Source organism: Xenopus tropicalis, chromosome 2, assembly GCF_000004195.4.
Source record: "Xenopus tropicalis strain Nigerian chromosome 2, UCB_Xtro_10.0, whole genome shotgun sequence".
Classification (NCBI taxonomy): domain Eukaryota; kingdom Metazoa; phylum Chordata; class Amphibia; order Anura; family Pipidae; genus Xenopus; species Xenopus tropicalis.
Genome location: NC_030678.2, coordinates 147,558,476 through 147,573,203, shown reverse-complemented (window position 1 = coordinate 147,573,203; position 14,728 = coordinate 147,558,476). Strand labels below are relative to the sequence as shown.

At 43.1% G+C, this 14,728-nt stretch overlaps 1 protein-coding gene across 2 annotated transcripts in view; it reads left to right on the top strand.

Annotated features, from left to right (window-relative positions):
* Positions 1-14,728, top strand: part of tns2 (tensin 2) — a 71,550-nt gene that overhangs the window by 45,803 nt on the left and 11,019 nt on the right. For both annotated transcript variants that reach the window (XM_002936643.5, XM_012957861.3), the window contains exons 17-19: positions 177-293; positions 1,918-3,309; positions 12,630-13,980. In XM_002936643.5, the coding sequence (XP_002936689.3) occupies positions 177-293; positions 1,918-3,309; positions 12,630-13,980 (2,860 nt within the window). The remainder of the gene's footprint in view (positions 1-176; positions 294-1,917; positions 3,310-12,629; positions 13,981-14,728) is intronic.

The window sequence follows — 14,728 nt, the reverse complement described above, 5'->3', positions numbered from 1 at the left end:
TCCATCTCAGTCCTTGAGTCAGTGGGCAAATGCTTCCTTGCTATAAAGAAGGCTCTTTACCAGATGAAAACACCGTAGGGCTTGCATTGACTTTTTTTTCTCCAACTCACTACGGCCTGTTTATATTCTTTGCTTATTTGTCTTGGCTCCTGCTTTAACCCCGTGTTCCCTTAAAGGTCGGGAAGTATTCTGCAAAGACCCTGATGTTTCAGTGGATTATGATATCACTGACCCGCTAGTGCGATATGACTCCTATGAAAATATCAATATGATCTATGAGGACAACCTGGAGGGTGAGTTGCCAGAGCTATTGGATGTATAAATATATATATATGAAAATCTGTTACTTGTTAGGAAATATTTATTAGAATTTCCCAGATTGTGGGAAACATTGCTCTCCCAAATGATAAACTTGCCGGAATGCCGTCCAGCTTGGCAGGTTTTACAGGGTGTTTTTTTTACAAATCTCGACAAATCACAGTAAAAAAACAAAATCACAAAATAGTGATTTTACAGAAATCACTGCAAAACCACCATCACAATTAATTATTATTATTATTACTTATATAGCACCATCATTTGCTGCAGTGCTTTACAGAGTAAAAGGGTACACATACAAGAGCAGAAGTTTACATATAAAGACACACATTTATCTAGTATTTAATTCTCTGAATTGAACAGTTACAACTGCATATTGTTAGGAGACAATAGGGGGTGGGCCCTCCTCACAAGAGCTTACAATCTAAGGAGAAAGTGGAGACATACAGTGAAGGTAACCAGTGTGATTGTAAAGTTCCTGTTGGTTAGGATAGTGAAGGTACGGGCAAAGTGAAAGAGGAATACCAGTAGTTTGTGTTTGTAAGCAAAGAGTAAGGGGGCTTGTTGGATGGTCAGGTTGTTGAGGTTTTACGTTTAAATGAACAGTTGAGTTTTAAGTGACCATTTAAATGCCTGGAAGAGAGTGCCTACTGGCACTGGACAAAGCATTCCAGAGGATGGGTGCAGCATGTGAGTCCTGTTTGGGGGAGTAAGAGGAATGAATGAGGAGATGAGGAGGTCATGTTCAGAGCAAAAGTTATGTATTAGATTTCCCCTTTAGTGCATTTCACCATTGCGCCTGTTTTCCACTGTAATAGTGTAATACAGGTATTGGACCCCTTATCTGGAAACCCGTTATCCAGAAAGCTCCGAATTACGGAAAGCCCGTCTCCCATAGACTCCATTTTAATTAAATAATTCAGATTTTTAAAACTGATTTCCTTTTTCTATGTAGAAGTAAAACAGTACCTTGCAGTTGATCCCAACTAAGATATAAATAATCCTTATTGGACGCAAAACAATCCTATGGGGTTTAATTAATGTTTTATTGATTTTTTAGTAGACTTAAGGTATTGAGATCCAAATTACGGAAAGACCCCTTATCCGGAATACCCTTGGTCCCAAGCATTCTGGATAATGGGTCCTATACCTGTACTATATTTTATATATATATATATAATACATAGAAGAAACCAAGCTGGGAAGCAATAAAGCCTATTAATTCTGGTGTTATATAGGTTGTGAGGAGGCAGCAGGCTCATAGGCTGGCAATTGTCTGCAGGCTGTGGAAGCCTTTGTCTTTCTACTCAGCTGCTGGTTAGTGTTAGGGAGAAGATATATTTATCTGTATTTTCAAGCTTAATATTATAAGTGCCTCATGTGAGGTCACACAGGTGATGCTTTGGCGGGGAGGAACAAGTTACTGATGCATTCGGGTTCTTGAAAATGTGCTAAAGCTGGAGGGGATTTCCTGTTAGATACAGATAAACTGATTTACTGTCTATAGTTCCCTGCAGTGCTTTGCATGATAAATTGAGATGTCTGTATCTTCCTAGCAACAAGTATATTTGTACATGACAAACTTGTTTCTGCTTCTAGATTTGAGCCACACTCGGGGACCACTGGATGGCAGCCTTTATGCACGCGTGAAGAAGAAGATCACCCCGGTGACTTCTAGTAATGGAAGTCCAGAGCAGCATGGGCGTCTCCTGTCTGTCAGCAGTGACTCTGGTCATTCTTCAGCCCCCACGGAGAGGCTGGAGGAAACTCCTCAAAAGTCTTTGCCCACAGCAACTGAAAGAGAAGATCTGGAAAGACTTTTGGGTGGCTTTGGTGTTAAAGCAAAGCAGGAGGCAGAGCCCAATTACTCTCAAGTGCTTAAGCATGAAGAAGTCGCAACACAAAATTTAAATCAAAGACAAAATTTGGAGGAAAGAGGCCTTGAAGTGCAGCATAAGGCTCATCAGGAACGTGCAAATCAAAACATCCAGACAAAGATGAATGTAAGGCCTCCCTATTCTGCCATGTGGCCTGTATCTCCTGATGGAGGAGCATCCCAATGTTTGCCTTTGGCTTCTTCATCCTGGGAAGGTCAGAGAGAGGCACCTTGTGAGACACATTGGAATGGTCAGCGAGAGGCAGCCATTCTGGAAGAAGAAATGGGACAATATGGGGAACTGGCTATGTACCCAGGCAGAAGGCCTTTAATCTCAAGACACTGCTCCTGTAGGCTGGGGTACTCGGGTCCAAATATTGAGGGACCGCCAAACAGATCTTACTTCAGGCCAGAAGGCATTATTGACTCTCGAGGGGGGACAGGGGCTGGGGTTATTCTGCAAACTGCTCATTATCCAGGAATGTATGGAGAACAAGAAAGAAGGAGATTGTTTCGCTCTTTATCTGAGGGACCACAGCATTACCCAGCTCATGCACATAGTCCACCAAAGAGAGGCAGTTTGAGGGATACACGGCCATACATTTGCCAGCCTCCTCCACATGAACCTCTTTTTACACCAGTATGCCCCTGCTCTCATTGTCAGAACTCGGCCTGCTACCCTGTAACTAACATGCAGCCATTTCACCGTGGGGAGCTGCCATTGCATATTCCTCAGCCTTTTGGACAGAGTGTTCAAATCAACCATGATTTCCCACATCCTTTCCAAGTCCCTCAAACAAAGATGCTGTATGGCTATCCACCTTCACATGGAGAAGAACCACTGCATTTTAACCATTTCACAGAAGGTGGCTATGGACATACATATCCACATTTTCTAAATCCGTCTTACCTCCCTCCTCATTGCCCACCTAATGGCTATGGTCCCCACTCATTTCCTAATTCCATATCCCCATATAGCCCACCAAGAGGTCAGTCTCCTCCTTCTGGCTCTATATCTCCTGCCAATCTCTCTGCTCCCAGAAGAATGAGCGGTGACACAATCTCTGCAAGCAGTGTCAGTGAACTCACATCTGTGGAACAACAGCAACCGGAAGGTGAGTATTACAGCCAATGATACAGACAATTCAATGATATTGTGCTTTTGGACAAGTTATTAGTCACTTTGGCATTACCGACACCTTAGTGGTATGGTAATTGCACCTTTGGCTTAAACATGTCAAAGCAGGACTCCAATTGTAAATATATCCATAAACTCCTACCGTTGTTACTTTTGGGTGAAATGGGTGGCACTCTAGCCTTCAGCTGTCTATAGGAACTAGGAGATGCAGTCCAGTTACAGCTGGAGGGTGGCAGGTTGAACACCCCTGCCCAAGAATCAGGGCGCCAGAACAGCTTTAATCAGTTGTCTCTTATTCCGGGTAAAGTAAACCAATGCATATGTAAAATGCTTTACATACTATGCTCATCTTATCAATATCAGTGTATAACAGAGGGGCGTTACTACTACATAAGAGGAATGTTATGTGGTAAAGCCCATGATGTAATAATGTGTAGCCCCCCACCCTCAGAATCTAGCAGCTGCACAAGTAAGCCCTGATGTAACTGGAAACAATGGTTATATATGGATCATTTATTTCCACTGTCAGAGGGTCTGGCTTTCATTATGGGGACTGGTAAACAAGGAGTGGAGTAGTGCTGATTTAGTATGGCCAGTAATAATGAGAAACCATTTGCTCCATCTCCTTTCTCCTCATGATTCTGCATGTTAAGTATTACTAAATAGAAATCACTTGAGATCTATGGGAAAGGTCAAAATGCATTTTGAAAATGTCCCCTGAGGCTGGCAACTCAACGACACTACCCCGTGCATACCTTTTCTGCCAGTGCACTTGTGCTCTCTGTACTAGAAGAGCTGAAACAGAGTTACGAGGCTAAAGTGCTGCACACTGCAACCTGATGCACATTTTAATTTCACTTTACGGCATGAGTGGCACTGATGGGATATTCTGTCTTTATTCTGTCTTTATTTAGTTGCCTGGAAAATCCCAATGATAAAAGCTACTTCAAATAGCGTCAATATGCACCCCTTGCACTTCCTCATAGTTGCACTTGTTGCTGCTACTTTCCTCCTGTTGCGCCTATTGCCGCAGACCAATGTGGGAATGTTGGCGCTACTTCTGTCTCTGAACCAGAGGGTATCCCTACAGTTCCCACAATGGCCTGTGTCAGTTTGCGCATCACAGTTGTGCCTAAAGAAAGTGTTGCACGCGTCACTCTGAAGGCAATATGAGATCTGCCAGAAAATTCCAGAGCAATTGCATCCAGTTCCTGTCAAAGCGCAAGCGCGTCTTAAATCATTCGCAGCAAGTCCGTCAGGTGCGTCTTTCCATGGCAACCACAGTTACTCTCGAATCATTGGAAAATTTAGCATTATGGGTTAAAGGAAATGGTTAATGCGTCTGGAAGTGCACATTGCACTGTGCCTATGGGAAGTAGATGGCCCCTCATTTCTGGAATTTTCTGGAAAAAACACTGGCCTTTCTTGGCTGTTATCATTCTTTCCTAACAATGTATTGGCATCAAAAGTTATATTTATTGACAAGGCTGGTAAAGTGCCGACCAGGTGGCTACTCTATGGATCCAGGGCCAGGGCCAGCCGCCCAAAAGCCCTACCAGGAAAACTAAAGGTATTTTCAAATAGATATGATACTTTATCAGTATGGTGCAAATTTTTAACCACAGCCTAAGTAAGGGTCATTTGTATGTACTCTCAGCGCATTCCCTTCCCCAGGCTGCCTGGCCCTTTAAAGGAACAGTTTAGTATAAAAATGAAACTGGCTAAAATAGACAGACTGCACAAAATAAAAATATTTTCAATATAATTAGGCAAAAATGTAATCTATAGAGGCTTGAGTGGGCAGATGTATAACATAATAGCCAGAACTCTACTTACTCCTTTACAGCTCTCTAATCTGTTAGCAGTCAGTAGCCAATCAGTGACTTGATGGGGGGGCCATATGGGACATAACTGTTTGGTTATTTTGCATTTGAATCTGACCTGCGTGCTCACAAACTAACTGAACAGTTATGGCCCATGTGCCCCCCCCTAAAGTCACTGACTAACTAAGAGGTTAGGAGCTGAAAGCAGGAAGTAGAGTTCTGGCTATTATGTTAGACATCTGCTCACTCCCACCCTTTATAGATTACATTTTTGCCCAACTAACTATATTGCAAATATTTTTTTATTTTGTTAGCAAGCTAGACAGTGCCAGGTGACCCGAGAGTGGCTTCTGGGAAAGTCATACGTGTGGCACCAAATGAAAGTTCCAGCGCCCTGCTGCAAATCATTGGTACACATGGCTTCAGCCTCAGGTACTGCTACTGTCTAAAAATTCTCCTGAAATTATAGTTAGTTGCCCTTTACTTCTGGCCTGTGTTGGTGAGTGTTGGAGCCACAATCAGGATGCACATGGAATAGGCGTGACCTGAGACTGCTAATCGGCTCTGTGGTAAAGCAGTTTCCCAACTAACAGAGAATCCTGTCTCCCTGCCACCCCACAATACTGCTATTTATTTATTCTTTGTGCTCCGAGAGAAACCAAAACGCACAAAGACAACATTTTGTTCAAGTTTCTCGTAATCATTATAATTATTATTGTTAAAAGAAACTGAGTATTTGCCTGATGTTTCTCTCTGTGGGAACAATAAATCACCTTCATCCCTAATATCATGGAATGAAGCCTCTGAGTTCAGTTCTGTTACAGAGTGGCCTCTCCTGCACAAGTGCTCCTACCTGCACTGTGGCCTAATCCTTTCTCATTTATCTCTAATAGTGCGTCTATTCAGGGGATTCCTAATCATTTGTGCTCAGGACAAATGGCAAATCCACAATATGGACAAGAGTTATGAATAAGCTGTAAACGTCCTTATAAATGGCCCTTAAAGGAAAAGGAACTCTGTAAAAATGAGACTGTATATTTCTAATAGCAAAAATGTAATCCATAAAGGCTGGAATTAGCAGATGTCTAACATAATAGCCAGAACACTACTTCCTGCTTTCAGCTCTCTAACCTGTTAGTTAGTCAGTGGCACATGGGCCATAACTGTTCAATTAGTTTGTGAGCACGCAGGTCAGATTCAAATGCAAAATAACTGAACAGTTATGTCCCATATGGCCTCCCCTCAAGTCACTGATTGGTTACTGGCTGCTAACAGCCTAGAGAGCTGTAAAGAAGTTGTGTTCTGGCTATTATTTTAGACATCTGCTCACTCCAGCCTTTATAGAATACATTTTTGTCTAACTAACTATATTAGAAATATTTTTTATTTTGCGCACTCTATTTTACCCACTTTCATTTTTACATTGTAAACTGTTCCTAAGGATGTAATCGGTTATAATGGGTGCTTAATAGTATCACCTGGGTAACATAACTCATTAAAGCTCATGAATTATAAAAAAAAATGAATGTGGGCCTTACTCTAAAATATAAGGATATAAGAGGTCAGCACTGTTACACTTATACTTTGCAGCAGGGAATACATAAATTCCGATATATAATGTACGAGTTACTGATCTTGTGAAAGGAGAATAATGGCAAACATATGAGGAGCGTGGCTATAAAGGAATGGGACACAGATGTGCTGAAAATTGGGAGGGGCAAAGGCAACGGAATGAAGGAATACAAATGGGACAGAAGGTGGAGGTGTCACATTGGCTGCTGAAAGAGGGGCTGTTAGTAAGGCTAAAGGTGAAACAACCCTTTGCTCTCTGCTGGATCTAATCAGTTCCACTATCTGGAACAGCAGGACGGCCCTTGGCCTGATGTGAAGGACCAATTCAAGCAGTAATCATCACTCCAGCTCCCAAGAAGAATTTGGCCAGTTGAACAAGAGCCTGAATGCATCATTGGTTTTTAAGCTACAATTGCTTTACAAGGGACATTACTAGCACTTTCCGGCTTTTCTTGTGGACACAAAGAGAGTTGGAAGAAGTACATTTTGGGCATTTTTGCCCTGTGCCTCAAAGATAATTATGGCAAGGATTAAATATCAAACTCACCCTATATGTTCCCATTCATGTGAATAGTGGCAAGGGTCACCCAACAACCACTGCTAGTTGCCCGAAATGCTTGCTTAGGAAGAGAAGGTGATAAAAACAATGCCATTGTATCATTAACATTTATTTATATAGACCCAGCAAGTTACACAGCTCTTTACATTGAAGTGGCAACCAAACCAACTAGTGGCTACCTACCCTTCATGTATGAGTCATTGGCTGGCACAGGACTGCCTGGGGCTCATTCCCTTATAGTCCATTAGATCAGCCCGCTAATGCTGAAAGCTTGGGCCCATGTGTGGCTGCCTGACTGCTGAGACTGATCTTCCTTCTGATTATTCATCATGAATTTAGAAGTGTAAACCCAGGTTAAAGGGAAATGATACACTGATGTTATTTCTTTAAATGTATTAGTTAAATATGTGATATGAGACTTTTTTCTTGAGATTAAGGGGCACACTTATCAAAATCCGAATTTCGGATGTTTTTAAGTATGATTGGCAAAAATTTGTATTAATAACGATAATTTCTCATGTGCGTTAATTGCATGCAAATTCGTATCGTGGTGGTACAAAAATATCGTGGTACGATCTGAAAGTTACAAAATTTTCTTATCCAAACGATCGTAAACGGCACAGAAAACTTTCTGGCATTGAACTTTCAGTGCATGATTTTGGAAGTCTCCCGTAGGACTCAATGGCACTCTGCAGCTCCAACCCGGCCCAAGGAAAGTCTCCCATAGGGCTCAATGGTACTCTGCAGCTCCAACCCGGCCCAAGGAAAGTCTCCCATAGGGCTCAATGGCACTCTGCAGCTCCAACCCGGCCCAAGGAAAGTCTCCCATAGGGCTCAATGGCACTCTGCAGCTCCAACCTGGCCCAAGGAAAGTCTCCCATAGGGCTCAATGGCACTCTGCAGCTCCAACCTGGCCCAAGGGAAGTCTCCCATAGGGCTCAATGGCACTCTGCAGCTCCAACCTGGCCCAAGGAAAGTCTCCCATAGGGCTCAATGGCACTCTGCAGCTCCAACCTGGCCCAAGGGAAGTCTCCCATAGGGCTCAATGGCACTCTGCAGCTCCAACCTGGCCCAAGGAAAGTCTCCCATAGGGCTCAATGGCACTCTGCAGCTCCAACCTGGCCCAAGGAAAGTCTCCCATAGGGCTCAATGGCAATCTTCAGCTCCAACCTGGCCCAAGGCAAGTCTCCCATAGGGCTCAATGGCACTCTGCAGCTCCAACCCGTCCCAAGGAAAGTCTCCCATAGGGCTCAATGGCACTCTGCAGCTCCAACCTGGCCCAAGGAAAGTCTCCCATAGGGCTCAATGGCACTCTGCAGCTCCAACCTGGCCCAAGGAAAGTCTCCCATAGGACTCAATGGCACTCTGCAGCTCCAACCTGGCCCAAGGAAAGTCTCCCATAGGGCTCAATGGCACTCTGCAGCTCCAACCTGGCCCAAGGAAAGTCTCCCATAGGGCTCAATGGCACTCTGCAGCTCCAACCTGGCCCAAGGAAAGCCTCCCATAGGGCTCAATGGCACTCTGCAGCTCCAACCCGGCCCAAGGAAAGTCTCCCATAGGGCTCAATGGCACTCTGCAGCTCCAACCCGGCCCAAGGAAAGTCTCCCATAGGGCTCAATGGCACTCTGCAGCTCCAACCCGGCCCAAGGAAAGTCTCCCATAGGGCTCAATGGCACTCTGCAGCTCCAACCCGGCCCAAGGAAAGTCTCCCATAGGGCTCAATGGCACTCTGCAGCTTCAACCCGGCCCAAGGAAAGTCTCCCATAGGGCTCAATGGCACTCTGCAGCTCCAACCCGGCCCAAGGAAAGCCTCCCATAGGGCTCAATGGCACTCTGCAGCTCCAACCCGGCCCAAGGAAAGTCTCCCATAGGGCTCAATGGCACTCTGCAGCTCCAAACTGGCCCAAGGAAAGTCACGATACCGAAGCTTGAATGAATTTTAAAACTTTCGTAGCCATTGTGACAAATACGATTTTGTTGCACAAATTGACGCAAAGCACGAAACAGTCACATAAATTAATTAAAATATTATGGAAAATACACAAAACTCTATAAATTAGAAAAAATAGGATTTTTTTCCCATTCGGACCCAATCGTACTTTGATAAATGTGCCCCAAGAATATAAAATTCACATTTTCTGACTTTTCTAAGTCACTTTAACTGTGAACCTTGAAATCTGGAGACATTCAACCCTGATCTGATACGAGTGCCCCTTTAATTAGTACTGAGTTGCAGGAGATCTTTGTGCCAAGGGCAGGGAAACAAAGAATGTCTTATACTGGTTCCAGTTCTTTGTGAGGCAGGGCCCTTTCCATTACGTAACCAGATCCAATGGCAGGGGACACAGCAGCCATGCAGCTTTCAGCCTTACACTTAAGTCAAATATTGTTATATAGATAATGTAGGGAAATAGTGTGTGAATGAAACATCTCCTAGGAATGGCAGGGCCCTCCTTTTATATTAGCAAGTGATGTTTTGTCAGCTAAGAACCAAATACTGTTTATATTAAGCAGCCCGAAGTTTGACCCTGCAGAATGTATGGTTGCCACCTTTACCTACCTAGCTGGTAAAACACCTGCCAAGGCCGTGCTGGTATTACAGATTTACTGGCAATATCGTTTTGGGAAAATTTGTAATACCCTTAAGTTCAGACCCTGGCCCATCCACTTAATCCCTTGATCCCCCCAGATCCATTGGAAAAGTACCTTTTCTCTTTTGTAGGAGCCGTCTGTGATATTGTATCTCTACCCCTTTAAGTCATTGCTCCTCATTGTCCTGCCCCTTCTGCATCACAGACTGCCCCCTTTTGTCACCGCCCCCCTGCCTGCTGGTAATTATTATTTTTTTAAAAAGGTGGCAACCATAGCTGACTGATTGGGTCATGGCTGAATAAATGAATACTGTACAAGAGGCTAAAAAAAAGCACCAACATATACCACAGTGATGTGCAGTATAAGAGTGTGTACACTGAACATACAAATTACATGGAAATATTGGCTGATACAGAAGGTATCGGGGGCCCTGCTTAAAAATCTGAAGGAAAAGGTGATATGAGACAGGGTAAAAGTTTGCCCAGATCTATTTAACAATAGCAACCAATCATATGTTTCCTATCATTTGTTAATGCAGCAGACAAATGCAATCCAAGGATTGGATTACAAGACCTGGAGCAAAGTTTGCATGTATTATTTAATTCCCCCCCCCCCCCATAGTGCAGTGAGTTTAATCATTCAGGGGGTTTAATATGATGCTAGAAATGCCACATTTGGAATAGAGAAGGCCAGTTATTGTAGAATAATTGCAGTTGATAGTGTCTATGTAAGGGAGAAAGTGTTGAATGGAGCCCATGCCACGATTTAGCCACTCTGCTCCCCCTCCCTTCCTCAATATAAACTCATTTTCCATATAAATTCTCTATATGCCAATCTCTGGACCAATTTATTTCTTCATCTGTGTGTTTTATGAGTCATTCTCAGGCTTCCATCATTATATGCAAGTCCCCCGGGGACAAATTATTGAAAGCTTTAGTGAAATCTGTGTAGCCCGCTGCACCTCCCGAACAACTTCCTTCAGTTACGTAGCCAGGAAAACATTAAGGTTTGTTTGGGATCATCTCCACAGCAATGACTTGGTGTCGTTCCGGAACCATGCAGCTCACACGTCCTATACATTCCACAAGCTTTAGCCAAAATCACAACCAGGGCCAAAGTTACAGAAAAAGGCGCTTAGGACTCGCAGGAAAGAAGGGACCCTAGTCTGATGGGAAAAACTTGTTCAGTGGAAGATATATATATAATTCAGGGATGTCCAACCAATATATGTGTGTGTGTATAGCTAGGTCTGTATAAGTATGTGTATGTATGTGCACTGGGGTTTGTTTGGAGGGGTTAAAATTGAATGACTTTGGTCTTTTTTCAACTTAAATTAACTACGTAACCTGTGACCCCCTATCTGGGACCCAAGGGAGTCAGACCTAAGTCAGAACCTCTGATTTAACTAGGGTTGCAATGGGATATATATTGCAAGTGCCCCCACTGTAGATATATTTCCAGTGATTCAGCACCTCAGCATGTTACATTACACAAATGGGTGCAATAATGTAATTTTCCCATTTTGTTAATTCTCAGGAAGTTTCATTGCATGGGAATGCACAGGTTTAAGTTAAACACTGGCGTGGAAGTTTACATATATATGAATAAACTGTATATTCTTCGCACGATGACCAACATGTCTTCCGGTGACAAATCTCTATGCGGTCTCAGATGTTTCCCCAGCATCGTCTTATAATAATCAGAACTTTCCAAGTCCGGTATATGGTCCAGGCTGAGGCACTAATCCTCCCACTTCCAACTGTTAAGGAATATTACTCCAATGTTTCTATAGAGGAGTCTGAAACAACCCTATCTTTTCTATAAGCATTACTAAAAAGGCATCATGGAGGATTTCATGGGGCTGGGTATGTAAAGTCGAAGTACTGCAAGTTTGCCTATGCCTCATGTGTGACAGCCCCATTTATATATTATATGATATTTGGTGAATTTGCATGACAAGCAGTTCATTGCACAATTTAGCCATCTACAATAGCTGAATCATTTTTGGGCAGATATCTGTCGTGGGGGCCCATTGGTGGTAAATGGAACCATTCCGCACTGTTCTGCACTATTTAGTGGAATAAAAAAATGCATTTAAAAAAAAATGTATACATTTTTTTTAAAAAAAGCAATCTTACAACAAAACTGCTGCGCATTCGGTCTATGGTACATACAAACAGTACAATGTGATTTTAAAAAGATTTTTCTTTCTTTTGGTGTCATCACATCTCTCAGAGGTTTGTACGTAGGATCTGTGCTCAGCGCTAAACACATAACATTTCCATGCTACAGCCCACAATTCCTGGGGTTAAAATCCTTTTTCCCCCTCCTTTTGGGTGAAAAAAATACTGGTTCAGAATCACCTGTGGAAGTTTAAAGCAGATCTTCTTTTCTACAGCTTCACTTTGGTGCAGTCAGTTAAGGTTTGTGCACTGTGAGTTTGCGGCTGTTAGTATGGTGAGAATATATTTGCTCATTTCAAACAATATTTTAAGATTTGACATGGTTATTTACAAAATGTTCTGGGTCTTAGTGTTGAGTGAGATGTCGGCTTTGGCTCATTTGTCTACACTGGGCCACAGAACGTACTTGTGCCCATTTTGCTCTGATTACACAAGAACGAATCAATGCTGTTTCAGTTGTTGCCGGTGGGTTTTCCTAGAGATGAATGTAGAGGCAATAGTTACTATCATTTCCTTGCTTTCATAGCTGACTAATTCAAGTACATGCATGTTACCTTTTCCCCTACAGAGCCCAGTGAACGTGCCATGAAGTTAAATGCTCCAACATTGCAGCTGCATAAGCACCTCGAGACAGGACCGGCTGTCAGCTCCTCTGCTATTGTACATGCCAACTCTACTACCCAAGGGAGCCCTCCGCACCCAAATGCACCCATGGTCGCTCACATACCAAGAAGCCCCGCTAATCCTTCAGATATTAACATGCACATCCATAGATCAGTGCAAGCAGATAATTTTGTGTATCCACAAAATCCTGTGCATGCAAGTACTCCCATAAATACTTACTGCCATTCTGTGCAGACAAATAACCTTGTAAATGTGCAGAATCCCACCCTTCAGGGCCATAGTGTTATACAAACAAGTCCTACATCCCCTACACTCAGTCCAACTCTTCCAGGCCATAATCAGGGGCAAACAGACTCTACAGCCCTCAGATCAGCTCCATCTGTACACATACAGAATCTAGCTCCTCAAAGCCACAGTCAGGGGCAAACGTGTTCTACTTCCCCCACACAAAGCCTGTCTGTACATGTACAGAATCCAGTGCTTCGAAATCATAGTCAGGGGCAAATCTGTCCTACATCTCCCTCGCACAACCCAGCCATGAACACACAGAACGCAGCTTTTCAAAGTCAGCCTTTGGGTCAAACAAGCCCTGCATCCCCAACACACAGTCCATCTTCCCAAACAGGCCATACTGCACAGTTGTCCAGTCCGTCTGTGCAGTTAAATGGAAGTAGCCAACATATGAGTTTGGCTGTACAAGGGCATGGCCAGCTGCACTCACTGGATGAACGTGGACAAGCACAAGACAATGTGCCCACACACAGCCTGACATTTCCAACAAACAATCCAGTCAACACAAAGAGTTCACCTGACCAATCAGACATCTCCAACCATACACAAAACACAAGTAAAGAGGTACATAACACTGCACTGCCCTCTGAACCACAGACGGGCAACTGTGTAGCCAGGCAGATCACCAATTCATATCCACATTCTCCTAATCACACCCACATTTCAGAGGATCAGACACCTGTGACCACAGCATTTGCACTTACAGAAACAGATCGGCCTCAACAAAAAATGGTCCAATCTCACAGTTCTGTAAGTGTAAACAATTCATCAGTAAAGCCATATAGTACGGTCCATACCCAGAGTCAGCTGGTGCAGACAGACAATTCTATAGAGAGTCAAATCCCTCCAGTACAATTGCACCATCCTGTGCCTAAAGCAAGTCAAGCCCAATTACACAGCACTGTGCACACGCAGCTGTACAGAACCGTTGGTGGTCAGAGTCCATCGGTGCCGACCCAGAAACCTGTGCCTACGCATCCAAACAGCACTGTAGTTACTGAGAGGTGAGAATATATGTGGTACAGTTCTCTCTAGAAAGAAGAATGCTTAATGACCATTATGTAAGTCCATTATAAATGTCAGTAGTGCAATAGACAGGCAATAGCCAACCATATTGAGAAGTTAATTTAATGAAATAGGTTTTTTATTGTAAGTGTGGAATTAAATTATATAAAATTACATTTATTGGCTGAACTGTATTTTTGCCTTCATTTTCTGTTTACTGTGAATAAGCCTTATGTCTATAATATATATTACAGAGCTGATTTGCCAATATCACTAGGGTTTCTTGGAACACCCTCCTACCTTTCACATTTTGCAGTTGCCACCTCTCAGCTATGAATGATCTGCATTACTTCATGCAGCTAAATTAGTTTCTATATGTTATTCTTTTGGGCCAGTGCCGGCCATCTCTGGTCAGTGTTGGACTGCTGGTGGCTCCAAAGGAAAACATAAATAGGGCCACTCACTTTGACTTTTCTCTACTTGCCTTTTCAGTTGCAGCTAAAGTTGCACTAAATAAAGCATGTAAAGGCAGTACAGATGAGATAAAGCTGACTAAAACCAGTCTATAAATATGGTAGTGAAGATGCTAGAAGATAATACACATTTGTACACAGCAGGGCTGCCTATTTTGATTTAAGAGAAAAAATATTTTTGCAGCTTTCTCATCTTCCTTGTTATTAAGGAAAACTATACCTGGCAACAGTGTAGGTCTCTATAAAAATATATTGCATACAGCTCATGCTAGGC